The sequence below is a fragment of the Penicillium solitum genome (assembly GCF_028829755.1).
Source record: "Penicillium solitum strain IBT 25940 chromosome Unknown utg000003l_segment0_segment0, whole genome shotgun sequence".
Lineage (NCBI taxonomy): Eukaryota > Fungi > Ascomycota > Eurotiomycetes > Eurotiales > Aspergillaceae > Penicillium > Penicillium solitum.
The window spans coordinates 1,295,621-1,320,677 of NW_027072123.1; the positions used below are offsets into that span (position 1 = coordinate 1,295,621).

The 25,057-nt window shown below is 47.7% G+C and overlaps 7 protein-coding genes across 7 annotated transcripts; 2 read left to right on the plus strand and 5 right to left on the minus strand.

Moving 5' to 3' along the window:
- Positions 1–287: 287 nt before the first annotated feature.
- N7455_004375 (putative polyketide synthase) lies at positions 288–8,332 on the plus strand (the record flags this gene model as incomplete). Its single annotated transcript, XM_065604788.1, has 6 exons — positions 288–1,261; positions 1,317–1,604; positions 1,672–4,410; positions 4,511–6,970; positions 7,039–7,763; positions 7,833–8,332. 6 exons carry the CDS (start codon positions 288–290, stop codon positions 8,330–8,332), a joined length of 7,686 nt encoding a protein of 2,561 aa, XP_065461688.1.
- Positions 8,333–9,265: 933 nt separating this feature from the next.
- N7455_004376 (uncharacterized protein) lies at positions 9,266–10,503 on the plus strand (the record flags this gene model as incomplete). Its single annotated transcript, XM_065604789.1, has 3 exons — positions 9,266–9,423; positions 9,485–9,873; positions 9,908–10,503. 3 exons carry the CDS (start codon positions 9,266–9,268, stop codon positions 10,501–10,503), a joined length of 1,143 nt encoding a protein of 380 aa, XP_065461689.1.
- A 3,299-nt stretch (positions 10,504–13,802) lies between these two features.
- Positions 13,803–14,476, minus strand: N7455_004377 (uncharacterized protein; the record flags this gene model as incomplete). Its single annotated transcript, XM_065604790.1, has 3 exons — positions 13,803–14,134; positions 14,193–14,247; positions 14,300–14,476. The coding sequence occupies 3 exons, from the start codon at positions 14,474–14,476 to the stop codon at positions 13,803–13,805; spliced, it is 564 nt and encodes a 187-aa protein (XP_065461690.1).
- Positions 14,477–17,583: 3,107 nt separating this feature from the next.
- N7455_004378 (carbonic anhydrase) lies at positions 17,584–18,341 on the minus strand (the record flags this gene model as incomplete). The annotated part of the gene is made up of 2 exons (XM_040958195.2): positions 17,584–18,124; positions 18,196–18,341. The coding sequence occupies 2 exons, from the start codon at positions 18,339–18,341 to the stop codon at positions 17,584–17,586; spliced, it is 687 nt and encodes a 228-aa protein (XP_040811347.1).
- Positions 18,342–18,886: 545 nt separating this feature from the next.
- N7455_004379 (uncharacterized protein) lies at positions 18,887–19,116 on the minus strand (the record flags this gene model as incomplete). The annotated part of the gene is given in 2 exon segments (XM_065604791.1): positions 18,887–19,055; positions 19,073–19,116. 2 exon segments carry the CDS (start codon positions 19,114–19,116, stop codon positions 18,887–18,889), a joined length of 213 nt encoding a protein of 70 aa, XP_065461691.1.
- Positions 19,117–19,130: 14 nt separating this feature from the next.
- N7455_004380 (anthrone oxygenase family protein) lies at positions 19,131–19,668 on the minus strand (the record flags this gene model as incomplete). The annotated part of the gene is made up of 2 exons (XM_040958259.1): positions 19,131–19,549; positions 19,611–19,668. The coding sequence occupies 2 exons, from the start codon at positions 19,666–19,668 to the stop codon at positions 19,131–19,133; spliced, it is 477 nt and encodes a 158-aa protein (XP_040811295.1).
- Positions 19,669–22,724: 3,056 nt separating this feature from the next.
- N7455_004381 (uncharacterized protein) lies at positions 22,725–23,465 on the minus strand (the record flags this gene model as incomplete). The annotated part of the gene is made up of 4 exons (XM_065604792.1): positions 22,725–22,863; positions 22,915–22,992; positions 23,047–23,224; positions 23,288–23,465. 4 exons carry the CDS (start codon positions 23,463–23,465, stop codon positions 22,725–22,727), a joined length of 573 nt encoding a protein of 190 aa, XP_065461692.1.
- Between the last annotated feature and the right edge of the window lie 1,592 nt (positions 23,466–25,057).

The window sequence follows — 25,057 nt, forward strand, 5'->3', positions numbered from 1 at the left end:
AGGGTCCGGCCCACCGGCGTTTAGCCACATTTTGCCCGCGTTATGGTCCCATCGGCCCTCGTGAGACAGAGAGTTTGGAATTTTCTAATCATAGCGTAGCTACAAAATATCGTAGGATTCATGTAGTCATTGTATATATAGATGATGGTTGGTGAACTGGTTTGAAATCAGGATGCTGGAGACAAATCCAATTTTCTCGATCAACTCTAGAGTCTTGAAGCATCTTCTCATACTTGAATCAACTCTCAAGTCTGTTCTCCTTGCCATTGAAACCACCCCTTTCTACAATGTCTCACGCCAGAAACGAACCCATTGCCATTGTGGGCATGGGATGCCGCTTCCCAGGAGGTGCAAGCTCGCCCTCCAAGCTGTGGGATCTCCTGAACAACCCAACCGAGATCGCCCAAGACATTCCCTCTTCACGATTCAACGTAGACCGTTTCTACCATAAAGTCGGTAGTCATCACGGGACCACAAACATTCGCCAGGCCTACCTTCTGTCCGAGGATGTTCGTGAGTTCGATGCCAAGTTCTTCTCCGTCCCCCCAGGCGAGGCAGAAGCTATCGATCCCCAACAGCGAATTCTCCTCGAAGTGGCATATGAGGCCCTCGAAACTTCGGGTCATACTCTCAGCGATCTGTCCGGTTCCGACACTGGTGTATTTGTCGGCCTCATGTCCCAGGACTACTTTGCGCTAAACGGCCAGGATGTGAATTCGGTTCCCACCTACGCTGCATCTGGCACTGCTGCTAGTAACGCCTCGAGTCGGTTATCCTACTTCTTTAACTGGCATGGACCGTCCATGACGATTGATACCGCCTGTTCATCTAGCATGGTCGCTGTGAACGAAGCCGTGCAGTCCCTTCGAACAGGCACCAGCCGTGTTGCTGTTGCTTGTGGAACAAACCTGTGTTTATCGGCCTTCACATTTATTACACTTAGCAAGCTTAGCATGTTGTCACCGACCTCTAGATGTCACATGTGGGATGTCGACGCGGACGGCTACGCCAGAGGTGAGGGTGTTGCTTGCGTCATTTTGAAGACTCTGAGCGCTGCTATTGAAGATGGAGATCACATCGAATGTCTGATCCGAGAAGTGGGAATCAACCACGACGGCCGGACAAAGGGGTTAACTATGCCCAGTGCTACAGCCCAGGCATCCCTAATTCGAGACACATATGCCCGCGCTGGGCTGGATCCGACAAAGGAGGAGGACCGGTGCCAGTACTTTGAAGCTCATGGCACAGGAACCAAGGCCGGGTGAGTTGAAACCTTCTGCGCATCGTTTCATTTAATCTAATATATGTTCTTTCAGCGATCCTCAAGAGGCTGAGGCCATCATGAAGGCATTCTTCCCAGAGGCTGATTCTGAAGGCGAACTCTTCGTCGGTTCTATCAAGACCGTTGTCGGTCACACCGAGGGTACTGCGGGACTGGCAGGTCTTATGAAGGCTTGTTTGGCTCTTCAAAATGCAACTGTGCCCCCAAATCTACTATTCAATCGCTTGAATCCCGAGCTTGAGCCCTTTATTAGGAATCTTCATGTTCCTACGACAAATCAAGCTTGGCCTCAAGTACCGGATGGTAAACCACGGAGAGCTAGGTTAGTTGAAGAGTGAACTCGAACATTAATAATTTATTACTCCATACTGACTTTTTCCACAATACAGTGTCAACAGCTTTGGTTTTGGGGGTACCAACTCTCACTGTATCCTTGAAACATATTTACCAACGGCCAGTGGCCCAACCCTTGAGATGAAGGCAGCCAAATCGAGGCCATGCTGTATTCCAGCCGTATTCTCTGCGGCATCTGATACCTCGCTTATTGCACTCTTGAAGTCCACCTTTGAATTCTTGGACAAGAACGCAACTATCGATCTATCTGAACTGGCATACAATTTGAGCACCAAGCGATCTGCGCTTCAGCGAAGACTCGCCATGTCTGCTGGATCGATCGAAGAGCTTCGTGAGAAGATTCAGTCTACTATTGAAGCGGCCTCAGAGAAAGAACCCACTTCACCTTCCATTTTAGCTTTGCCTGGCACAGCTTCATTGCTGGGAGTTTTCACTGGCCAGGGTGCTCAGTGGCAAGGTATGGGATCGCAGCTTATCTCGTCAATTTTGCTGGCTCGAAAGACAGTGCAAGAGCTGGATGCATCTTTGGCAAGCTTGCCCTCTTACCACCGCCCAGCCTGGACTCTAGCTGAAGTGCTCACTGACAGCAATGCGCCCGTTGGCGAGGCCTCACTTTCTCAGCCTCTCTGCACAGCTGTACAGGTAATTCTGATTGACCTTCTTTACGCTGCCGGGGTTAAGTTCCAAGCAGTTGTTGGTCATTCTTCTGGTGAGATTGCTGCGGCCTATGCTGCAGGCTTCATCACTGCGCACGATGCCATCCGCATTGCATACTACAGGGGATTCTATGCCAAAATGGCTGCCGGCCCTTCCGGGGAGAAGGGAGCGATGCTGGCCGTTGGAACATCCATCGAGGATGCCAGTGAGCTTTGTCAGCTTGACGACTTTGCTGAGAAGATCTGTGTCGCTGCCCACAACTCTCCAACCAGCGTGACTCTGTCGGGTGATATCACGGCTATCACCCAAGCACAGGGAGTTTTGGAAGAGGAGGAAAAGTTTGCCAGAGTTTTGAAGGTCGATACTGCATACCACTCGGTCCACATGCTCAAATGTTCTGCATCCTACCTCATAGCATTAACAAATTGCAATATTGAAGTCCGACAGCCCGGGCTCGACGCACCGCAGTGGTTCAGCAGCGTCCGAAAGGGTGAGATCATCACTAGCCTGGGGGGTTTAAATGGCCAATATTGGGTCGATAACATGGTCCAGCCCGTCCTGTTCTGCCCAGCCGTTCAAACATGCATGACATCTTTGGGCAAATCAATCAACTGTGCCTTAGAAGTCGGGCCGCATCCTGCTTTGCAAGGCCCTACCAAAGATTCCATTCCTGCCGGAGGCTATCGGGAGATCACATATACCGGTACCTTGAAGCGTGGAAATGACAGTATGGCAGCATTCGCCAATACACTTGGATTCCTCTGGAGTCACTTTGGACCTACTCCTGTGACACTCGGAGCTTTTCAGCAGACATGTTGCCCGGATACTCCATATACAGTGATCCATGGTCTCCCAACGTACCCATGGACCCATGACAAGGGTTACTTTGTTGAATCAAGACTCATGAAGACCTTTCACAGCCACCCGGCTCACTTTCATGACTTGCTGGGCATCCAAACTGCCGATGGAACGACAGATGAATGGAGATGGCGAAACATCCTAAAAATAAACGAACTCAAATGGCTCTCGGGACACTCGCTACAAGGTCAGGTTGTGTTCCCCGCCACGGCGTACATCTGTCTTGCCATGGAAGCAGCGCTGCAGCTTGCCCAGGGAATATCAGTCATGTCGATCGATCTCCTGGATCTTGAAATCCGCAAAGCTATAGCCATCCACGAGTCCACTGGAACCGAGCTTCTCATTTCTATGACCAAGATCTCTAAACCCGACGCCGAGTCGAAGGAAATCACTGCTGACTTCGCGGCCTACTCCACAATCAGCAAAGACTCCGCCAACTTGGCACTCAACTGCTGCGGTCGTGTTCGTGTGCTTCTGGGAGAGGACTCGGAATTCCACTTCTCGCCTAGACAGTCTCCCCTCGGGAAGCTGACCGCAGTGGACGTGGATAGCTTTTACAAGATTCTCCGAGACGACTTCGGATTCGGATACGAGGGACCCTTCCGTGCCCTCACGAATGTGACTCGTAAGTCTGGCTTTGCGACGGGAACAATTCGATGCGAGGGTTTCGATGATTCCGAAACTCCTCTGCTCTTCCACCCTGGGATGCTGGACAGTGCCTTGCAGGGCCTGAATGCTGCCCACAGTGCCCCCGGAGATGGCCGTCTCTGGACCATCGTGGCGCCGACTTTCTGTCGCCGCGTTTCGATTATCCCTGGGCTCTGCGGCACCAAAATGGAAGACAATGTTGAGATCGACTGCACTATTACTGATCCTCGAGATACTTACGTCACTGGAGATGTGGAGGTCTTCTCGAAGCATTTCAAGGACAAGATTATCGAAGTTGAGGGGCTCACCTTTTCCCCGTTCGCAGGAGCAACTGTGGATAATGATCGATACCTTTTCCAGGAATCATTCCTGTGCCTTGATAAGCCAGATGCCTATGTTATTTTTGGTGACAGAAAGGCGACTCGGCAGGAGAGCGTAAAGGCTCTTGACGCTGAGCGGGCGGCATTCTACAACCTCAAGACCTTCCATCTCTCGGTCACTCTATCACAACGGGAGACCCTTCCGTGGTATCGACAAGCTCTACTGAAGATGCCGAGCGGCTCTTCCATATTGTCAATGACGGGAAGCATCCGTTTGCCCCGCCATCTTGGGTGAACGACACCAGAGAGGATATTTTCAAGATGATCGACAGGCAAGTAGATTGTGCTTCGTTGCACACTTGATTCAGAACTTCTATTAACGCTTTTATAGCTATCCCACGACAGATGCCGATTTCAACCTGACTAAAGCTGTCGGAGAAAATATGCTTCTTCCTTCGGTACTGAATGGAGATACCAACATCCTGCAGTACATGACAAAGGATAACTACCTTGAGCAGTACTATGTGGATGCTATTGGATTCCAGCTCCTCAACTTCCTGATTGCCGGTGTTATGGGGCAGCTTTGCTTGAAATCTCCTCGAATGAACTTCCTTGAGGTGGGCGCTGGAACTGGTGGTGCAACCAAGGCAATCTTAGAGAAGATCGGACACTCCTTTGCGTCGTATACATATACTGATATTTCGAGTGCTTTCTTCGGTCATGCTGCGGAACACTTCCCTTCTCATGTCAACAAGATGATTTTTAAGACTCTGGATATCACAAAGGATCCCACTGGACAGGACTACATCCCCCAGACCTATGATGTTGTCGTTGCCTCTAATGTTTTGCACGCAACTGAGTCATTGCGTACCGCACTTGAGAATACCCGAAAACTCTTGCGACCGGGTGGTTACCTTGTGATGGTTGAGATCATCCGCAACGACGTGATGCGCCATGGTCTCGTGATGGGCGGACTCCCCGGTTGGTGGATCGGCGAGAATGATGGTCGTCAATGGGGTCCTAGTATTACTCTTGAGGAGTGGGACCTTATTCTTCGAGAAACTGGCTTCAGTGGCATCGAAACCAATTCGCCCATGCGCGACCCAGTGGGTGTGCCCGGATCCATTATCGTTTCTCGAGCACAAAATGATGTTATCAGCCAATTGAGCATGCCGCTCAGCTCAGCTCCGAGTCCGGATAAAATCCCCTTGTTGGTTATTGGCGGCAGCAGTCAGTCTGTCACACCATGCAGGGACCAAATCTGCCTCACGCTGAGGCCCCAGTTTTCAGATGTCATCAAGTTGGAGAATTTCGATAATCTGCCAGCACTCCCTGAGAGCTACCACGTTCTGTGCCTCGCTGAGTGCGATGCGAACTTGTTCGAGGACATGAAGGAATCTATTTTCTCGAACCTGAAGACAATTATAGGTTCTGCGGTCAGTGTACTCTGGTTGCTCCAGGGTCGTCGGTCAAACAACCCCCATGCTGGAACTACCCTCGGTCTCTTCCGGACACTGTTCTACGAAGCTCCCGGAACCCTGTTCCAGACTCTGGACATTGCTTCCCTCGATATGAACGGTTGTTCAGTCATTGCGAAGTCAATGTGCCAGCTCAGGCTCCAATCGGAAATTTCCAGACGTGGCGAGTCGGATAAGATACATTGGGAGTTCGAACCAGAACTGGTCCTTAAGGACGGCCAGCTCCATGTCCCAAGAGTCCGTCCACATGATGGCCAGAACAATAGATACAATTCATCCAAACGGTCTATAATTCACGAGGTGGACACCCAGACGACACCTCTGGCGCTGGATTTCGTCGACAACTCGTACATGCTACGGGAACGACACACCATTGAGAAATCCTCACATGGCCTTGTTACCGTGAAGGTGTCTTGCTCTTTCTTGTCCTCAATTAAGACTCCAGTAGGATACGTATTTGTCAGTCTTGGAGAAGATGTCAAGGCAGGAGAGAAGACACTCTGCTTCTCTAACCGCAACGAGTCTATTGTGAAAGTCCCCAAGTCTTGGACCGTATCCATTGATGAGATCGAGGTTGACGGACAATTCATGTCCTTTGTTATTGCCGACCTCACAGTCCAATGGGTATTGCAAATGCTGCCACCTACAGGTACAGTGTTGGCATACGAGCCAGATCCAGTTGCAGCATCTCTGCTATCTCAACAGTTGAGCAGACTTGGTAAAAAGGCAATTTTCATGACGTCTAGTCCTGAAATGTCTGGCCGAAACTGGGTGTATGTTCACCCTAATAGTACCAAGAGAGCCATCACTGCTCTCTTACCATCTGACGTTACCTTGTACGTCGACGCCTCCGGAGCCGAGCCTGAATCTCAAAGACTTGGATCCAAGATTGCTACCTCCCTGTCATCCGTCTGTAACAAGGTCAATATGTCCAGCCTGACTGCATCGGAAGCGTCCGTTCTTCCGCACGATGCCCCCGAAGCCATCACAGATCTGCTCCGTGGTGCTGCTTCCTTCGCCTCCTCGCTGTTATCCGCACAAGCAACTCCCGAGGGCGCACCGCTTGACATCCTACCATTGAAACGAGTGGTTGCAAACTTTGTTTCTCTAAATCCTAGCTCACTGGTTTACTGGCAAGAGGATCGATACGTACCGGTCTCTATTGAACCTATTTTCCAACGTGGTGACTTGTTCCGTCCCGATCGCACCTACTGGCTAGCTGGTCTTGCCGGGGACACTGGACGATCCCTGGCTGACTTCATGATCGCCCACAATGCTCGCAATATTGTGCTCAGCAGCCGTACACCTAATCCCGACATAGACTGGGTCCAATGGCACGAGTCAAGAGGTGCGACAGTAAATTATTTCACAGGGCAAGTAACGGATTATTTAACGGAATGGACCACTTGAAAGAGGACTGCTAACCAGATTCCGTGCTTAGTGACATCACCAGCTTCGAATCCATGAAGAAGATCTTTGATACCATCAGAGAGTCCATGCCGCCCATTGGGGGTGTTGCGAATGGTGCCATGGTTCTACGAGACAGTTCTTTGATGAAGATGAGCTTCGAAGATTTCCAAGCAGTCCTACGTCCCAAAATCCAAGGCACAATTAACCTTGACCGACTCTTCTCTGATCCCAGCCAGCCACTCGACTGGTTTATCGGATTTAGTTCGATCGCGGCAACGGTCGGTAACCCTGGTCAATCGGCGTACACTGCCGGAAACTGTTTTATCAAGGCACTTATCAACCGGCGCCGTCAGCAAGGTCTGGCTGGATCATCAATTGATATCACTCGATTAGTGGGACTAGGCTTCATCGAGCGTGAGAGCCACGGCCGCCTAACCAAGGAGCACCAGGAGCGACTAACCACGCGATCTGGCACCATCGCGATGAGCGAGAATGATCTGCATCAGTTATTTGCCGAGGCCATCTTGTCCGGACGGCATGACCTGGGTCTCGACCCGGAGATCATTACTGGTCTGGCACCCATCTCTGCCGAGCAGTCCAAGGACGCATACTGGAAGACCAATACCAGATTGTCGCTGTTAATCCGGGAGGTGGGAAAGGGCGGCACTCAGGGGGGAGAAATAGGCAACGCTGTCCCAGTCCGACAACTGTTGGAAGCGGCTAAGAACATGCAAGACGCGGTGAAGGTTCTTTCAGGTACGTAAAATCACGTTTCAAGACTTCTCTACTAACCAATTGAACATGGTCACTGACAATTCCGTTCAGGTGCTTTCAAATCAAAGTTGCAAGCATTGAAATTCCTTTCGGATTCTGACAGCCTGTATGACACCACGCCTCTGGTGGATATGGGCGTCGACAGTCTGGTTGCAGTGGAGGTGAGATCGTGGTTCTTGAAAGAGCTCACAGTAGACGTTCCAGTGATGAAAATCCTGGGTGGCGTCTCGATCACGGATTTGGTGGAATTTGTGGCGCAGAAGCTTCCCCAGGAGCTGCTGACTCGGCTTGATCCCGAGGGCAAGCAAAATCACGGCAGTGACAATATGCCAACCCCTGCTGCCGACAATAACTCCGAAGAAACGGAGGAATTGAAGACCAACGGTGTTGACAGCGCTCATGAGGTCAACGGTGTAAACGGTGTCAATGGCACTCATGATACCATTGATGTCGCGAACGTCACCAATGGGACTGTAATTACCACAGAGGTGGAGCTCAAGAGCACCGATGGTGTTCTCCCCATCATCATCAGCGGGCAGGAGGTTGCTTAAGATGGAAGGCGTAATATTCTCGTTTAATTGTATTAGTTCTGTCGAATATCAATGTTGAATACCGCGGTGAAATACGGAGTACAGGGCATTGAACCCAATGAGACCACTGGTACATAACCCATTGGTTTTTTTATATTGCCAGGGAGTAATTTACATCCCCACTTTCCAAGTAGTGTAACGTTTTGCTCGATAGAAGTTTACATATTGAAGAGGGGAACGCTCAAGGCAGTATGCTCTCTGGCATACGGGTCGATTCAGCAGCCGTAATTTAGCTTCCTACCTTCCATAGCCTTGCAAAGGCAACCGGGACAGCAAACCAAGGAGTCAAATTAGAGAGGTGTAGGAGTGTGTATTGTCAATCTGTAAACTACTAACTACTTGGAACCTCTAAAGCACTAATTTCATTAACTTGCTTACGTATTATCCACCTGAGCAGGGGGATGCAGTCGCATAGTAGTTGGGGGCCAGGTCCAGGCAGGCCCAATCATCTAGCAATTGGTCCCCTATTCCAGGGTTACAACCCACGATGCCTATTCCTTCGTCATTGCACTATCTAATTTATCTTTACATGTAACCTGATACATATTAACCTGATACATACGACCATAGGGTGTGGAAAACAGGGCTTCCCGTCCGCTCAGCCGTACTTAAGCCACACGCCGGTGAGTTAGTAGTTGGGTGGGTGACCACCAGCGAATCCTCACTGTTGTATGTTTTCTTTTTTTTTGGCTTTTGTTAGTGATGTTGTGAATGAGACTTTGTAGGTGTCATTAAGGTGCGGAGCGAGCCGAGAGAGAGAGAGTCAGTCCACTTATGGCGGATCCCTCGCCTACCCCGTCACGTTTTATGATCTGGCTTTTCGACCTTCGGGACGCTTAAATCACAACACCGATTTCTGCAAAATATACGTACATCAATCCAATTCTCATGAGAATGAGAACTTTTTGGTGGATTTCTTCTCTGGCATACTTTGTGTCTTTTGTCAATGTTGGGTACGGGTACAGCTGTATCGTTGAGTGGTGCGATACATGTCTTCCTGCAAAGGTTCACGATGCACCTGGGGTTGGCTTTGATCTAACCCCCTTATACGGGTGATTATCTTAAATAGCCTTCTTTGATTACCTGGAAATCTAACTAATATTTGGAATCTAGCACAGCCGTGGTACAATACTATAATGGAACTGTTGTCGAGGTTGCCAAGGTTCTAGGGAGTCCAGAGTACCTTGAACCCATAGAACGTCTGGCTACCACATCTAAGGCGTCTCCTAACCCAGCCCTCGGTTTTACAAGTGGGGGTTCATTACGATTAGTGGAGAATCTCCCGGAGATATCGTCACCGTGGAGAGACTCGTGGCGTTGGCTGAACACGAAAGTCGGTCGACCGGTCAAACTAGATGAGGTCGGAATCATTAGTGATTTACTCCAGCAATTGAAAGTCTCAACCGAAAAATCAATATCCCAGCCTCTCGATAGAGTTGCCGTTACGGATCCCGGCTTCCCGTCGCTTAAACCAGTGTCGAATATTATATTTGCGTATATAGGTAAGCGACAGCATTTATTACGCAAATCGGATAGTGGAAGCAGATACCGTTTATGCGGCGAATGGTTATAGACTATACACCGATTACCTAGATATGTTCTATTGCAGTGACGAATTTGCAGAGTCACCCGATCTTACCGTGCTTTTTGTTTCCTATAACCGCAATCTCGTATATACTAGCATTATGGAAGGTGTTACCAGTGAGGCTTTTAGTCGGATTACTCGTGTTGAGGCGCAGCTCGTAGATTACGAGCTTGGACTAGACCGTCTTCTCGAGAAAGAGGAAGCCGCATTATGGGACCGCCTTCGTTCACAACTCCAGATCGTGCCGCGGGAGTTCGAACATCCTATTACGCATCTCCTTTTAGCAGGCGAGAGCGTAACGCACCCTCGCTGCCTGGCTACCTTGAGGGATTCGATATCTGAACTATCGCCTGGCGTTGTCAATATCAAACTCGTCATGGATCCAACTTTCGCTGCGGCTCGTGGTGCGGCACTATATGCCCGAAGGCACCAAGAGGTGCAGAGCAATTGCGTGGAACAGAGTGAATGCGAAGAGACGAGGTTGCACGAGCGATTATACACTTCCACACAAGAGGATCAGCCCTTCAAATGGAAGGAGCTGCGCTGAACCGGATGAAATGAAGTTTTTTGCTACTAGATAAAAGATACTACCTACGCCCTATCCGGATAGTCGGCAAATCATCTAGCTCGCTTTCCTTTTGCTAATTGAACATATCGAACCCCTAATCCTAAATTACAACTCAAGTCCGACTAAAACACTCCGCGAAATTTGGTGAATTCGAGATCAATGGTTTCTTTTTTTCTAAAGGAATATGTCGTTATACCAATTATATATACGGAGTACGGATGCAATGATTGACCTAATTTAGTACTTCCCCCGGTGCCTCCTCTGCGGGGTTGCCAACCTTGGAAGGTCGTAAGGACCTCGGGAGTTCAAACTTTAAATGCATAAGCGACTGTGTACTACATAACTACCTAGGTACTCCGTACATATACACCGGATTTTAGGCCGCGCGACATGGCTTTCCCTTTCCGCTTTAGTGCTCACCCCTAGCCGCTTTTTGCTCACTGAGTAAAACTGAGCACGCCCCTGAGTATTACATAATCATTAAACTTCCAACCTTGGTTAGTTAACTATTCACTGAGCATCGGGTGATATTACATAAACCGGATGAACTCGCTCACTGAGCGTGACCTAAGTATTCCGACTTGCTCACTGAGCACGACCTGATTCGAATCTCTCGTTTATACCGGCCCCAAATGCATGGACTAGACCTGGGGGTTCATCTTCTTCCATAGTGAGATGTGTTGCATATCGGGGTCCAGCCTTGACTGAGATACGGGTCCTGAAATGATATTAGCGGTGCTGATACCATCCAATCTCTGTCTCTGTGTGTGCAGAGGCTCTGTATGCAAATCCGGGGTTTGTGTGAGCTCTTGCTAGAGCTACATCCCGCTCTCTAAGGTCTCATCTTTGTAGTCCACTCCCCTAGTCTCGATCGACGGTATAGCGGAGGTCGGGGCTGGCAATGATAGTGAGTTATCTCTCACTTTGGCCTCACTTGCTGGCTCAGTTGCTGCCATGGGGTCTCTCTCCGGCATCACCTGCATGCTCAGTTCTCTGGGGTTGTGAGGCTGATTCCGGGGTAATTGGTGCGGGAGATGACGGAAACGGTGGTTTGTGGACCCGGAGATGTTGAAAACGGGATCCGTTTTGATAAAATTGGCAGATTTGGGCTTGTATGTGATGCTGGCGGTAAGGCAGGTGACGCTCGCTGGTGAGGTGACGCTAGCATATAGTGCATGTTTGTCATGCTTGTTTGCCTCTAAGGCTCGACCTGACCGATGCCGGGGTAATTGGCTTATTATCAGATGGTTTTGTGCTGCCTGCCAATTCTCTTACTTTGAATATCTCTTTCCTCATTACCGTACATCTCTGCATCTTGCAGATTATCTCCTGCGGATCCTGGCCTTGCTGGGTATGCTCTGCGTCATCATGCAGCGCGATGCGGGCTATAGATGACGGCGTACGCGTCTGCGTGCTCAGTTCAGACTAAGCTTGGTTCAATGTTGGGACTATACGCATGTCCGGTTGCCTCAACTAGGGTAGACTTTGATCCTGATAAGCAGCATACAGCGGGGCTCCGCCTTTTTGAATCCAGTCCTTTTCAAAATCCAAGAAGGCTTCAGTCTTCTTAAACATCAACCCATAGTAGATAAGGTTCGTATAGAACCCAGGTGAGTATTTAATATTAAACAAAAGCAGCTTTTTCGGTGTCTTATCCCTAGGCCTAATATCATAGATTTAGACAGTTACGATTCCGCTTACCATCGTCTCTATATGTCGCACCCGAATCGAGCTCTCCGTCAAAGGTGATAAATAACTTCCGGTCGTTACACACGTGGGCTTACGTTTCGGTGTCAATAAGCCATCTATTTTAGATTGGATTACAAGTATTCGGATCATGATCGTCTTCGATAATCGCTGGCATCCTTACTAAAGATGCCTTATTTATCGGCGGAATCTCAGCCGGGAAGAAGCCTAGCTCTCCTAGCTCTCCAGCCTATAAGGCTGAGCTGGCTAGCTGCTGCTCTGGTTACATTTTGAAGAAGTGATACATCGATTGCGTAGCTTATGCCTTCTACCTGTGTGTAGTGAGTGACCGATCTTCCTTTGCTTATAGAGCGTTCGTCTTACTAGCATTCATGTCTTTGATTATTTTGACCCATGGAGCTACATAGACGCAGCTCTATGGCAGCTAGTTAGATCATCATCAACTTCTATTTCTGATCCTGATCACATTATTCCTATCCATTGTAGTCTTTGTATAGACTCTATCAGATTATGAGCCTCCCTTTATAGTACTGTCTTTAGTACTATCCTCTTTCCCCTAGAGCAAACCTCCAGTCTCTAGAGTAACCTCTAGTCTTTACAACGCCTTATCGGCCTGCCTTTCTATTAAGGATAGCTTCTCATTAAGCTATACTTTGCTCTTTGTTAGAGATATCTTTCACTTTAGAGCTGTTTTCTCCTATTGTCAAGTTAGCTCTATCTCCCCTTTTATAGCATTTAGTGCTACGCTCGCAGTCTTATTCTCGGTGTACTATACTTTAAGAAGCTTTGTCTAGCTTTTAAGTATCTCTCACTTCATAGTCCTTTTGTCCGGTCTATAAGTGAACTATCGGATTATAAGGCCTTGCCGGGCCTATTTTTTTTGTCAAGAACAGCTTCTCATTATTAAGACTATGGTCTTGTATTTATGTCTTACTTATAGCATCTTGCTAAGCTCGAGATCTCTCACTTTTAGTCTATAAGGTGAGCCTTTGTACCATCTCTTTGTCGATTGCTATACTCTATATTAGAGACATAGATTGGGTGGTCTCTTTATGCAGACTGAGCCTTTGCTGGTTTGTCTTTTCTTTATTAGTGCAGCCTTTATAGAGAGCCTGCTTTTGATAGATTGATTATTAGTTTCTTCCTGATTTTCCCTATTGCTACCTAGGTAGTATCTAGATCTATATCGTACCCATCAACACTTTATTAAGAAGCTTTATATGGCTCACTTTTCTCTCACTTTATAAATACAAGTAAGCTTTCTTATTAAATCATGGTAGCTTTAACCCCTACGATTTAATCTCAGATCCCTACAATTTGAGCTTTCTTTATGGTTGTTTTTTTCTCTCATCTTTAGATAGCTCTCTTTCCCTCTTCTTCTTGGTTGAGAGTCTTCCTTGCCAGTGCGTAGGCTTCAGCTATCAGGCTGAAGAGTGCTAGATAAGCGTTTTATCTTCTAAAAGAGGATATATATGTCTCTGCGGTCAAATTGAGCTAATGCCCTCTCTCTCTTTTTAGCTATATTATATAATTACTTAAACCACGGATCTCCACTATCTGATATTCTGCCTTTAAGACTTGCTATCCTTATCGAGAGCGACCTTTTGGAGCATAGTGATATCACGCTCAAGCTCGGCATTTGTCCTTTCAACAGCTAATATCCTGCTCGTAAGGGCCAAGACTTGTTGCCGCAATTCTTGCACTTGTGTTTGGAGTGACCGCTCTTCGTTAGCCTTCGCGGCCTTCTCCCTCTTCTCTGCCTCCCACTTGGAGGTGTTTAGCCAGTGTGCAGCTTGCTGCATTACGGCGCCATGGAAGCCCCACACAATTTCGCATACACCATAAAGGTGTGTACTCCAGTGCGGGGATGACCCCGAACTACTTTCTCCGCGTTTGTTTAATGCTAAAGTTTCATTGTTACTATATGAAGGTGTTTTCCTGTCTTGGGATTTATGACATACCAGCAGAGGCCGATGAGCTACCGGAAAAGAGTAGGGACAGCAACTGGAAAAAGAACTATGTACACTTAGCATCTTGCTAAGACACGTAGGATGTAGATGTGACTTACAAGGACAGATAGGACAGCGACAAACGAGACCCCAAGAGTAATCTTCCAAGCTAAGAAAGGCGGAGAGGGTGTTGCCAGCTTGCCCTTGCGGATCAGGATTAAAACGGATTCGGTGACGAGAAAGGCCATAGCAAAACTAGCAGCGGCTAAAGAGGATGAGATTAACAGAGACGACATTTTGATATAGTTGTTTTGATTGGAGAATTTGACTAAAGTAGGACTAAAGGATTAGATGAATGCTTCTGGGAGTCTTCAGGATTACGTGGATGTCTCTGGCAGTCATCTGGGGGAAGGAGCCCTCGGAGTGGAACTAGACAAGAGCCAAAGAAGCAGTTTCCAGCAGCCAGCCCTCGACCACAACTCCTCAGGACATGGACACTCAGGAATATTGTCACTTGGTAAATTTGGTAAGTACCAGAGGCCCTCACGTTCGTAATATCCATAAACTGGGCGCATAACCTTCCTGTATCGCTGGTCCTTGAGGTATGAAAGGTTTCTTGACAGCAATGCCCCCAACGACAGAGGCGACACATTCTCAAAGGAGACCCGTGGACTACCTGTGCGATCATTTGGATCAAGTGTCACACCCCGATTTTCATAACCACGACTATGGATTCTCCATCGAGGGTCATCTGGCGTCAAACCAGGCCCAAGATTCATCCACGTTGTAAGGACCAGGGCCAAATGAGAACCATATTCACAGACTTCAATGCAGGTGTCTGTATTGCATTGGTTACAAGTATAAGTGGAACAGGGATCTTTCTCTCCATCCAGATAGGCGAACACCACGGGGTTTATTAGTTCGGCTCTCTGTACATACTCAACGTGCGAGCAAATAAACATAACCGTTGGAGGTTTCCCACCGATATTAGGTCGACATATCAGTAGTTCCGATCTACTACTGTGAACAAACATCACATACTGCATTCTTAAACAAAGCCCCGGTGTCTCTGAACAGATCTGTGCGTCGGACGAAAAGAGACAGGTGATTTCGGGGCATAGTGATTCTTCGGGGTGAATCCGGACTTGGGTATAAGATAATGCTTTAGTGCTGATTCCAAACTTGTCCCCTAGATAGAACCTCCGCATAGCAAGCTGAAGATGTAGGAAAAGGAATCTGCGGTACACATAGGTCGAGAAGATTAGTTCTTTGCGGAGTTCTAATCCACCGTAGTTGTCCATCCAAGATGGGATACACCAGAGAGGACACTTGTCCCAGATCAGTGGTCCAGATAAACCAAAGCACTCCGAGCCGTCATACTTGTGAAGGATAAAGCAAACATGGCAGATGAAATATTTCGGTAGATCTCGGTTCAGTCGGCGCAAAACAGGCAGTTTCATCTTTCCTAGCGGCGGGGCGGAACTATATCGACGGTTGAATATGGCGAAGAGTCGGCGACTGCAGAGTGATATACAAATCCAATCATCCAGAGGGAGGAAGTCGGTTATTGATAATAATAGCTCGACCGGGAGACCAGCTAGCGTATTCATATTGGGGATCGCGGTCCACGGTCTCGATAGCCGAGGGATCACTGGCCGGCAAATATCAAGGAGCGACTGCATTTTGGGGATGTTCAGCTCTCGCAGATCGAGATGAAGTCCAAGTGACCGGACAAGCTTCGGTCCAAGGAAGATGAACCGATCGCGGCCTGGCAGATGTGAAATAATAACGGCAGTGGTGATGGGGGTGATGCTAATTCGAACGTCCGACGCCAGAAAAAAAGGTCCCGAAATCGATAAAACCATGGAACTAGGTTCCATCAATTTGGCCTCACTTTGCCTAATTAGGGACGGTGGTAATCCATCGGTGCGCCCTGTCTATGGTAATACGGGAACGGGCCGATTTTATATATACAACATTGAATATACATGTAGTAGTTACCCCTCTGGCAGATTGGAAAAACAACGGACCTTGTCAATTTAGTTAGTTAGAGATTTTTACATTTGTGAATTTTACATACATTGTCGTACACGTCGAGTTTCTGTCATTAATTAATCCTCCGGTATGCCGATCAATATGCTCCGACAGATGAGGATGTCGTGCGCTAACTTAGTAAGACCTGAGTGCTGACTGAGCATACCCGGAGCGCTCAGCAATCACCCTGTACTATGAAATACTCAGTGAGCAGGACTCTGAGCGCCCTCATAAAGCGGCGGCACCCCGATCGGGAAATTCGTATCCGCGGCCTAAAATCTGGTACATACAGGGACATATGTACAGTAGGTAAGTGTGCCACAATGAATCCAACCCCTGTTACAACATATTTACTCGGAGTATGGAGTACGGAGTACTCGGTACATTGTATTGTGCCTTCCCAAATTTTCACTGAAGACGGGATATTTCCCTTTCTGGAAGTGAAACGGGTTCCAAGGTTAGCCTTAAACGTGGACCTTTCGGCCGAATCGGCCATATCTCGGAACCGACCATCGGCCCCGGCAGTTGGACTGCTATGAGACACATACGCACCTATTGGAATAACGATCGGCAAGGCCCTGACTACTCCGCAGTGAACAGTTCTTTGCCGAAATCCCCTTGCAACTTGACATTTCTTGTTCCCCGCGATACCTTGCCCAGAGGCAGCATCCCACAACACTACTTACTCACCCTTCCAAGGTAGCATGAGCGAAACGCGACTTCAAATGCCGACTAGCCTCTCAAGGCAACCTTGGAAACTATATACCTACGCTTCAACAGGAAACCCCGGTTCTATGGATTGGATGCTCCGATAGTCATGCCAAAGATTGCACCGTCCTGAATGTCTCCACTACCTGCTCGTGCTCAGCAACTTTGGCAATATGATCATGGATGACGACCTGTCCTGCGAAACTTGCCATCGCTGACCTTCGCGTTGGCCTTGATGCCAAATCTAGTGCTGGTTCGTTTGTCTTACCTGGTCGAGGTGAAACACATCGTCGTTTGCGGCCATTACAGATGCCGAGGCACCCTTTCTCTCTCTATCAATGAACCGCTCATTTCATCCCATGGCTTTCGTTTCCATTTACCTTTTCTACAACTGGATGGAGATTCTTCAATTCCGCATGGTTGATATGCGTGGTATCTACTGCGCGGAGAGAGGAAGAAACAAGAAACAAGAAGCAGAACTGATCGATGAACAGGAAAAGCTGACTATGACAGATCACTCACTGCCACGAAGACATATGCACGGCTCCATGAAGAGAGGGCGAAACACATCAAAAGACAAGTCCAAAAGATACAGGCCGAGCAACAACAAACCGAACGCTCAAAGTCGCGACTGGCAGTTGACAATTGTGATTGCGACCATTCAATGTTCTGAGCTGGAACCCGGGGACAGACAGTATATTTTCTGCACATCCGCCAACTCAGCCTCGAAGTCAACCTTGAGGTCCTTCAGCAGTCCGTCGCCGAGATCGAAGACCCAACCGTGAACGATGGGGTACTGATTCTCTTGGTAGCTCTGCTGGACAGCCGCGGTCTTGATGATGTTCCTACAGGATTCCATCACGTTGAGTTCAATCAAACGATTGTATCTCGCGTGCTCCTCGGGGATCTCGTCGAGTTCCTTCTCGTGCAAGCGATACACGTCGCGGATGTTTCGGAGCCATGGGTTGAGGAGACCCAGGTCAGCAGGTGTCAAGGCGGCCTTGACCCCACCACAGTTGTAGTGGCCGCACACAATGATGTGCTTGACCTTCAAGTGTCGCACAGCATAGTTGATCACGGACATGACGTTGAGGTCGACATTGGGCACTAGGTTGGCGATATTACGGTGAACGAAGACCTCGCCCGCCTCCAGACCCATGATCTCGTTGGCGGGGACACGGCTATCGCTACAACCTATGTACCTGATTGGTCGTTAGACGTGTTCCAATACGAACAATTTTGACGAGCACGAGGTCATGTCTATGTTACTTACAAATAGTCGGGCGATTGTCCAGCAGAAAGCTTGTCAAAAAAGGTGGCATCTGTCTCTTTCTTCGACGAAACCCATTTCTTGTTGTTCTGGAAGATGTGGTCGAGCGACTGCTTGAGATAGCGCTGGATGTTGGGTTTGGGGGGCATCTTGTCAGCTGTGCAAAGGGTTTGCAGATGTGAATAGCGGTTCGAGGTTCTGGTCGTCTCACAGAGAGCAGTCAGCAGATATTCCGAATCGGTTGGGACCTGACGATTTCGGAGGGGCTGGGCTTATATAAGCACATGCCAAGACATTTCGCTGATCAATTTCAAGGTACTTGCAGGTCTAATGGTACGTAGGTAGCTACTACTTTGTTTATCAAGGAATTAGTTACTTTCATCCAGATTTTATATAATTTCCTAGTTCTTTTCATTGAATTTTCTATAATCCTAAGGCAGACAAAAGTCCAAAACCACCACAAATACGTGCAGTATCCAAAAGTGATGTCTGCACAACTAACAGCAAAATCCAGCCATTGTATGATACTGCTATGACCTTCTCACAGCCTCAATCTTCGTTTGCATCGGCCTCGTCAACCTTGACATCTCGAACGGTCGGACCTCCGCTTAAACATCCGCCGGCTACTCGTGGCCCTCCAGTTCCGCGCGGGGCTCTTCTTCGTCAAGCACTTTTATACACCGTGACTCCGTCGTTAAACATTCCGACAGCCAGCGTCATGCCAGTGCCACCGCTGAAACTCGCCGCCCTTCCATGTCGCAACGCCCTGGCGCCGCCCTGTCAGCAGGTCGCACACCTCGACGCCGGTGTCGGAGCGGCACGCAAGCAGATGCCAGTCGGATAAAATAGCGAGCAGCAATAGACTATCGAGCTAAAGCACTTCACGCCCAGGTTGTAACAAGACTCGGTTGCTCCATTCGGCATAGGCAGTATGGGGATTAGCTCAAAGCTGCTAGCAATCCCAAAACACCACCCGCAAACGGGAAAAACGAGCGAATGGTGTTGAGACTCGCCCACCTGTTCAGTAGGGGAGCCAATTGTGTTTCATCCCGGACGGGGGTTTTCGACGAATCTTTCATATTCGCAACCTCGAATATGCTCGAGTTTGTTTGTAACATGAAGAGAAGTGTCCATGGCACGATACCAATATTGAGGATTGCAGCCCCCCAGTACAACCAGGAATGCGACTTCAAGGCCAACCAAATAAAGCCCCCTGCTCCTAGAATGGCGAATGGAGGCCCCAATGAATGACCCCTGTGGTAGAATGCGGCCCACTGCTTTGCAGCTAAATGCTGGGAGGTTGGAGCGGCGACCAAGACTGCGGGCACTGCACCCCAAGAGTAGGTGAATATTTCGCCTGTGTTATTGACATATTTAGTATCCTGCCCTTTCTTTATTGGAGATAGATAGATACATACCTGACAGCCAAAAGGATGACGAAATTGCAACGACTTTTGTTAAGATATCCGAGTTCATGTTGATGGTGTAAGAACTTCCCTTGTGAATTGTTACAAAATATTCAATTTGAGTCGCTTCGGACTTTATACGGTGGAAGAAAAGGTTGGGAGCTCGGATTGAATCATTGCGTCAGACACCGACAATACGGATATCGGGTTTAGCGGCTGCGCCAAAACCCGCCAATATGATATGGCAGAAGGTTCCGCAATTTCTGCATAAGGAATGCCCTCTCAGACAACTTTATTAGAACCCCATGTATATCTCATTGTTAATACTAATGGGGTTGAATCTCCCAAAACCCGGCGATGTGATGTCCCGACGTGGTGGACCAAGCCCGGAGCCTCGGCCCTGGAGCCGCACTACCGCTGAATCAGCAGGTGTCATCGAACTCAGTCTATTCATTTTTGGCATAGAGGGTAGGGAGAATCTGTCAACAACGCTTTAGGTCAGTATAAGATCCTGTTCTTATAATGAGTTGGTCTGGAATGTGACTTACCTTTCAACTGTTGGCAAAGGAAACTCGTAAGAACTCGGAGTTGAGGTCGGGTCACAGGGAAAGGAAAGGGAAGGGAAGGGAAGAGAAGGGAAGAGAAGGGAAAGAGAAAAGGGAAGGGGAAGGAAGGGTAGTATACAGTAGAAAATATTTTATTGAAGTGTAGTCACTATTTAGCGAAATAAGTGTTGCCCAGAGAGCTATCAACACTACACCGACTGACCACATTGGTTGAACAATCTAGCTGTTTACATGTCAGAACAATGCACTCGAACTGGGAATTTTGGTGATTTACAGGAGGCAACCCCAGTTGCTCAAAGGGGTGTCGGCAATACCCCAGAAGATCATCCCGATCTAGCATCCTGGTTAAATTCTAGCGATCCACCTTTCAATCCAATATTAAGATACACATCAGCATAATGGTAAAGCCACGGCTTTGAGACACTTCTCGCAAGCCCTTATTTTCTACAATGTAACCTCACGACATCGCATCGGAACTGCCCGTCGAGCGATCGACCTCCTTGTTCCGGATGGTGGCTTTGATATATCTCAATTGCTAGCTGGAAGAGCGCTCGATCTCCTACCTCTCGTATGCAGCCGTTAAATCTCCCGGGAGGACCAGCAGTATGCCATTCGGAAAATGTCAAGCATAGCTGTCCAGCATACTCTCTCCTCCGCCAAACATACAACGATCCAACTCGTGCTTTAGACAACCTAGAACATGGGCGAGGCCTCATTATTGGCTACCTCATTGACAGTAGGGGTTTGGTAGGAGGAAGGGCTACGTGGTGCACGTCGAATGCATTTGAATAAGTTAAGCCACATAAGCTAAGAAAGAGACTAAGAAATCCGTCACCCCCACGAACATAAAACCATGGACCTGTGTGTGTCCCCCCAGGCAGAAGTAAACCTAGTTGGTGAAAAGGTTGTTGTAGTGTACAACGGGGTTGCTAAGAAGAGCGTTGGCTGTAGTCAGCTTGTTGGTGGTAGTGGATGTAGTTGAAGCCGGAGTGTTAACCGCGTTAGCTGGCTTAACGTTGTCGTACTTAAGGGTAGTCCACGAGTGGAAATTGTCGAAACTTGTATTTTTGGTGTGGACGGCGAAGATCTTGTAAAGATTCTGGTACGCGGCGGGGCATTTGGAGCGGTATTGATATAAGGGTTAAGAGAAGCATGAACTATAGCGTCAAGGTATGAAAGAAAGTGACGGGATTGTCAAAGCTACTCTATAATAGAGGGTGGGAACGAGCTCTGAGAGCTTTGGTTCCGCGAAGCTGGTGGTCGAAAATATTTTGAAAGGTAAGGTGCGTCGAATAGAGAGGTACTTAACGTTGTACGTTGTAGGATAGGTACTGACAGTGTGGCTAGCGCCTTGTTGGCCACTTAGTTAGCGAATTATATGATATGATGGGTCGTAGGAAAGGCACTTATGTGGGATGAAAACTCTGTGCTCGAGAAGCTCTCAGTAAGGGAATCTTGAGATCGTGTGTATGGAGGTCGGTGATACCGTTTGTCGGTTTTTGTAGTGGGATAGCCTAGCCAGTGATGTCGATGGTGAGGATGATGGTAGTGATGGTGGTGGCGTCGATGGAGGAGCCGATAGAGGATGAAGTTGACGACGATGAGGAAGGTTGAATGAAGCTTTCCAGGGGCTCATAATATGCTAGGAGGAAGGACTACGTGGTGCACGTCGAAGTGCATGGTGCAATGTGGGATTGATAGATTGTTGAAGATAAGCTACCGAAGCTAAGAAAGAGGCTAAGAGATCCGACAGGGTAATATCGAAATATCTCCATTTGTACGGAATGAAAAGCTTCATTTTTGAGAGCTGTAAACGCCAGCAAAATCAGGCTACTTTGATTACTAAGGGAAGTGTCATAGTAATTCAGGTAGTTAACTAACTAGTTAGTTATTTTAATTCTTCTGTCGGTCTTAATTCAGGCCGTCAGGCCAAAACTAAGCATCAAGGCCTCAGCATTTACCGGAAACAGGGTTTTGGCAGCTGGCGCCTATACCGTTGCGTACGCCAGGAGATTCCTGGTTACACATACATCGTGCAGACCGAAGAAGAAGCCCAGAAGCTTGCGTATTATGAAATAAATTGCTACAAGGAAGCACACTGTTTGATGTATTTTGTTGACAAGGAAGAGCCTACCGAAGCGTCAAGAAAAAAAAAACATTCGCGTATACCGGGGATGTAAATACTTTGTTAGGACAGCGATTCGATCGCAAACTGTGGCTGGATCAAACAGATGGGAAATTAGTGTGATCCGGCGGTTTTGGTTTCTATTTTGCATTCTCCTTCGAAAAATGCCTGAATGGGGTCACTTTGATAAAGAATGCATGGCGTCAGATTTGTTTACTCTTAATGTATTGGTATTGAGAGCAACTACTATGCGGTCGGCTCGATAACGCGGACAAACTCTTAATTAACAAATTGGAAGTCTCGGGGTGTCATTCGATATCAATGAAATACCCGAAAGAATAATCAATGATATTAACTTCGATTCCTGTAATTGCGGCAAATATTCGATTCATTGGCGTAGCGCATTTGAGCTAGGGAAACGTACATCCATGATGATTACCAGGCCCACTTGGTAGGGTCCTTCTCCCATCCGGACTTTCTGGGTGGCCTAGCTAAACGCCAGAGGACAAAGGTCATGTCGGAAAATTTCTCGTCGGGGTCGAAGCGGTCGGGGCCTCGGAAACCTGCAATGTGCCTAAAGATAGTTAGTATATTCTGTTTTGTAAGTGTATAGCGCATCACATACATATCACCGGTTGACTCGTCGTAGATAATCTTCTGTAAAAGAGGGAGTCCTGGCTGCCACCCATGACGCTTCAACTGTCTTAGGTTTGTCAGTTTCACTCTCAACACGCTAAAGGGGATTCTGTAAACATACTCCCAAACATAGCGAAACTTTGTACGGACGGCCTCGCGTAACCGCGCCGATTCAGGCTTCCAGAAGTGATCCGTATCAAGTGGCTTCCCGGGGACCATTTCCCACACAATATGTGTCATATAGCCGTCTGGAACCAGGCCGTCCTTGCCTTGCCTTCCTTCTTTATAGGCGAGGAGAGCTGGGACCACAGTACAGTGTTGTTCTCTGAGATCCTTCAAAGCTTGTAGCTCCAAATGCTTACGGGGTGGAGCTTCCTGTTGTTGTCGAAGCCGAGGGAGCTGGAACTCAGTTCTGGGGTTAGGAATCTGAAAGTAAATTCTCATAAATGCCTTCTTGCTACTGTCTGTTGCACTGTAGCAGAGGTACTTGAAAACGGCGAAGGAAGGTCCACTACCCAGCTCAAGTTGACGGTCGGTCATTCTTTGGAAATCCTCGGTGAGCTTCTCCTCGAGAACCCACTTCTGGGGCGAGGGAGTGTGAAGGTCACTTGTGTGCCTAAGCAAAGATCTGAATATCCCATGATAGACATGTTGGTGTGGAGATTTGATGATGAGAGTGCAAAAAGAAAGAGGAAGAACTGGTCAGAGATGAAAGTTTATGAGTAGAGTGAAGAAAAAAGAAAATGAAAATGAGGTGAAGGTGAAGGTGAAGGTGTAACAATGACTTTGTTGAGTCCTCAGCCTCGTGGATCAGGCACCGAAAATTTCATTCATTCCAACCTTGGAAGTTTGTGTTCATATCATATTGCTGTTTGATCATCGCATTGATACCTGATTGTGCAGGCTGGGTGGTTTATGTTGTAGTAAAGTACAACGGGAGGTAAAAGTAGAAGAAGAAGCTGTTGATTGTAAAACTAACAATTCAGGGTTATGTACCCTGACTAAAAATTATCCCAAATTCGCTCAGTCTGCAAACAAATATGTATGCATGTCCCACATGTTCAACACTTTGTTTGTCAGATTCAGGATATAAATACCCTTCTCTTCATATATTGAATGGATAATGATTCCTCTTCCTCTCTGTACCCGATCTCTACCTAGGTATAGCAAAGGCTGTAACAATTATACCTCTTCCCCTCGGGCCTCAGCCCTTTCCTGGAGATCTTGCACAGCCTGTGTCAGAGTCTCAAGTGTTGCCAGAGGGAATGTAAAGCGAAGTGGAAGTAAAATAAGGTGAAAGGCATGATGGTCGTCATAATAACACCAGGCTAGATGGAAGGCCTACAGAAACCATGTTCTCCCGTGTCGGCCTTGTGATGTGCGCGGACTTGCGCTTCGGTTTTAGTGGAGCCATAATGGGCGAGTCATAGGTACTCGAGAGCTCTCTCTAGTTTGGTAAATGAGTAAACAACCTTTTTGTACAAGAAGCGGGCACTCACTGAGAGAGGTAATGGATTTAGGGAAGTCTTCGGGATATGGTGGCCTCATAGGGCTCGACGTCCCACTTATCGCCTGGCTGCTCGTTTTTCGTGCTCGTTTTACGGCATCAACTTTTTATGACGCAAAATGGTCTCGACTTCCTCCAGGGTCAGGTCATGGTTGCTTCAGGTAGTTTGTAGTCGCGCCGCGCGGCGGCTGCCTTCTTGGCTTGCTCGAGCGTTTCTCTCATCTCGCCAACCTTTAATTCAACATTGAATTTTCTATGCTTTAAATTGAAGGTTATATACCAAAGAGTCCTCCACGCATTTTGAGCCTTTACCCCTTTCCCTCCCTTCTAGCTATAAACCAAGATCGAGGAAAGGTCTAAAAGCTATCTAAATACAATTTAAGAAGACTACTGAAAAGACTACTGAGAATAATAATAAGGCTGTATAATCGGCCGACTTTTGTCTTATTCTCTATGCGTTAGGTTCTTTATACTTGAATTCAATCTTTAAGGTGTTAACGCCAGATTTTCTATTATTCTGATATCCGTATAGCAATACAGCGGAAGGTGTAGTTTATTATCTAAATTAGAGTATTTATCTAGTAAAATTAGTTATAAAAACGAAATCTTAAAGATCTAATCTAAA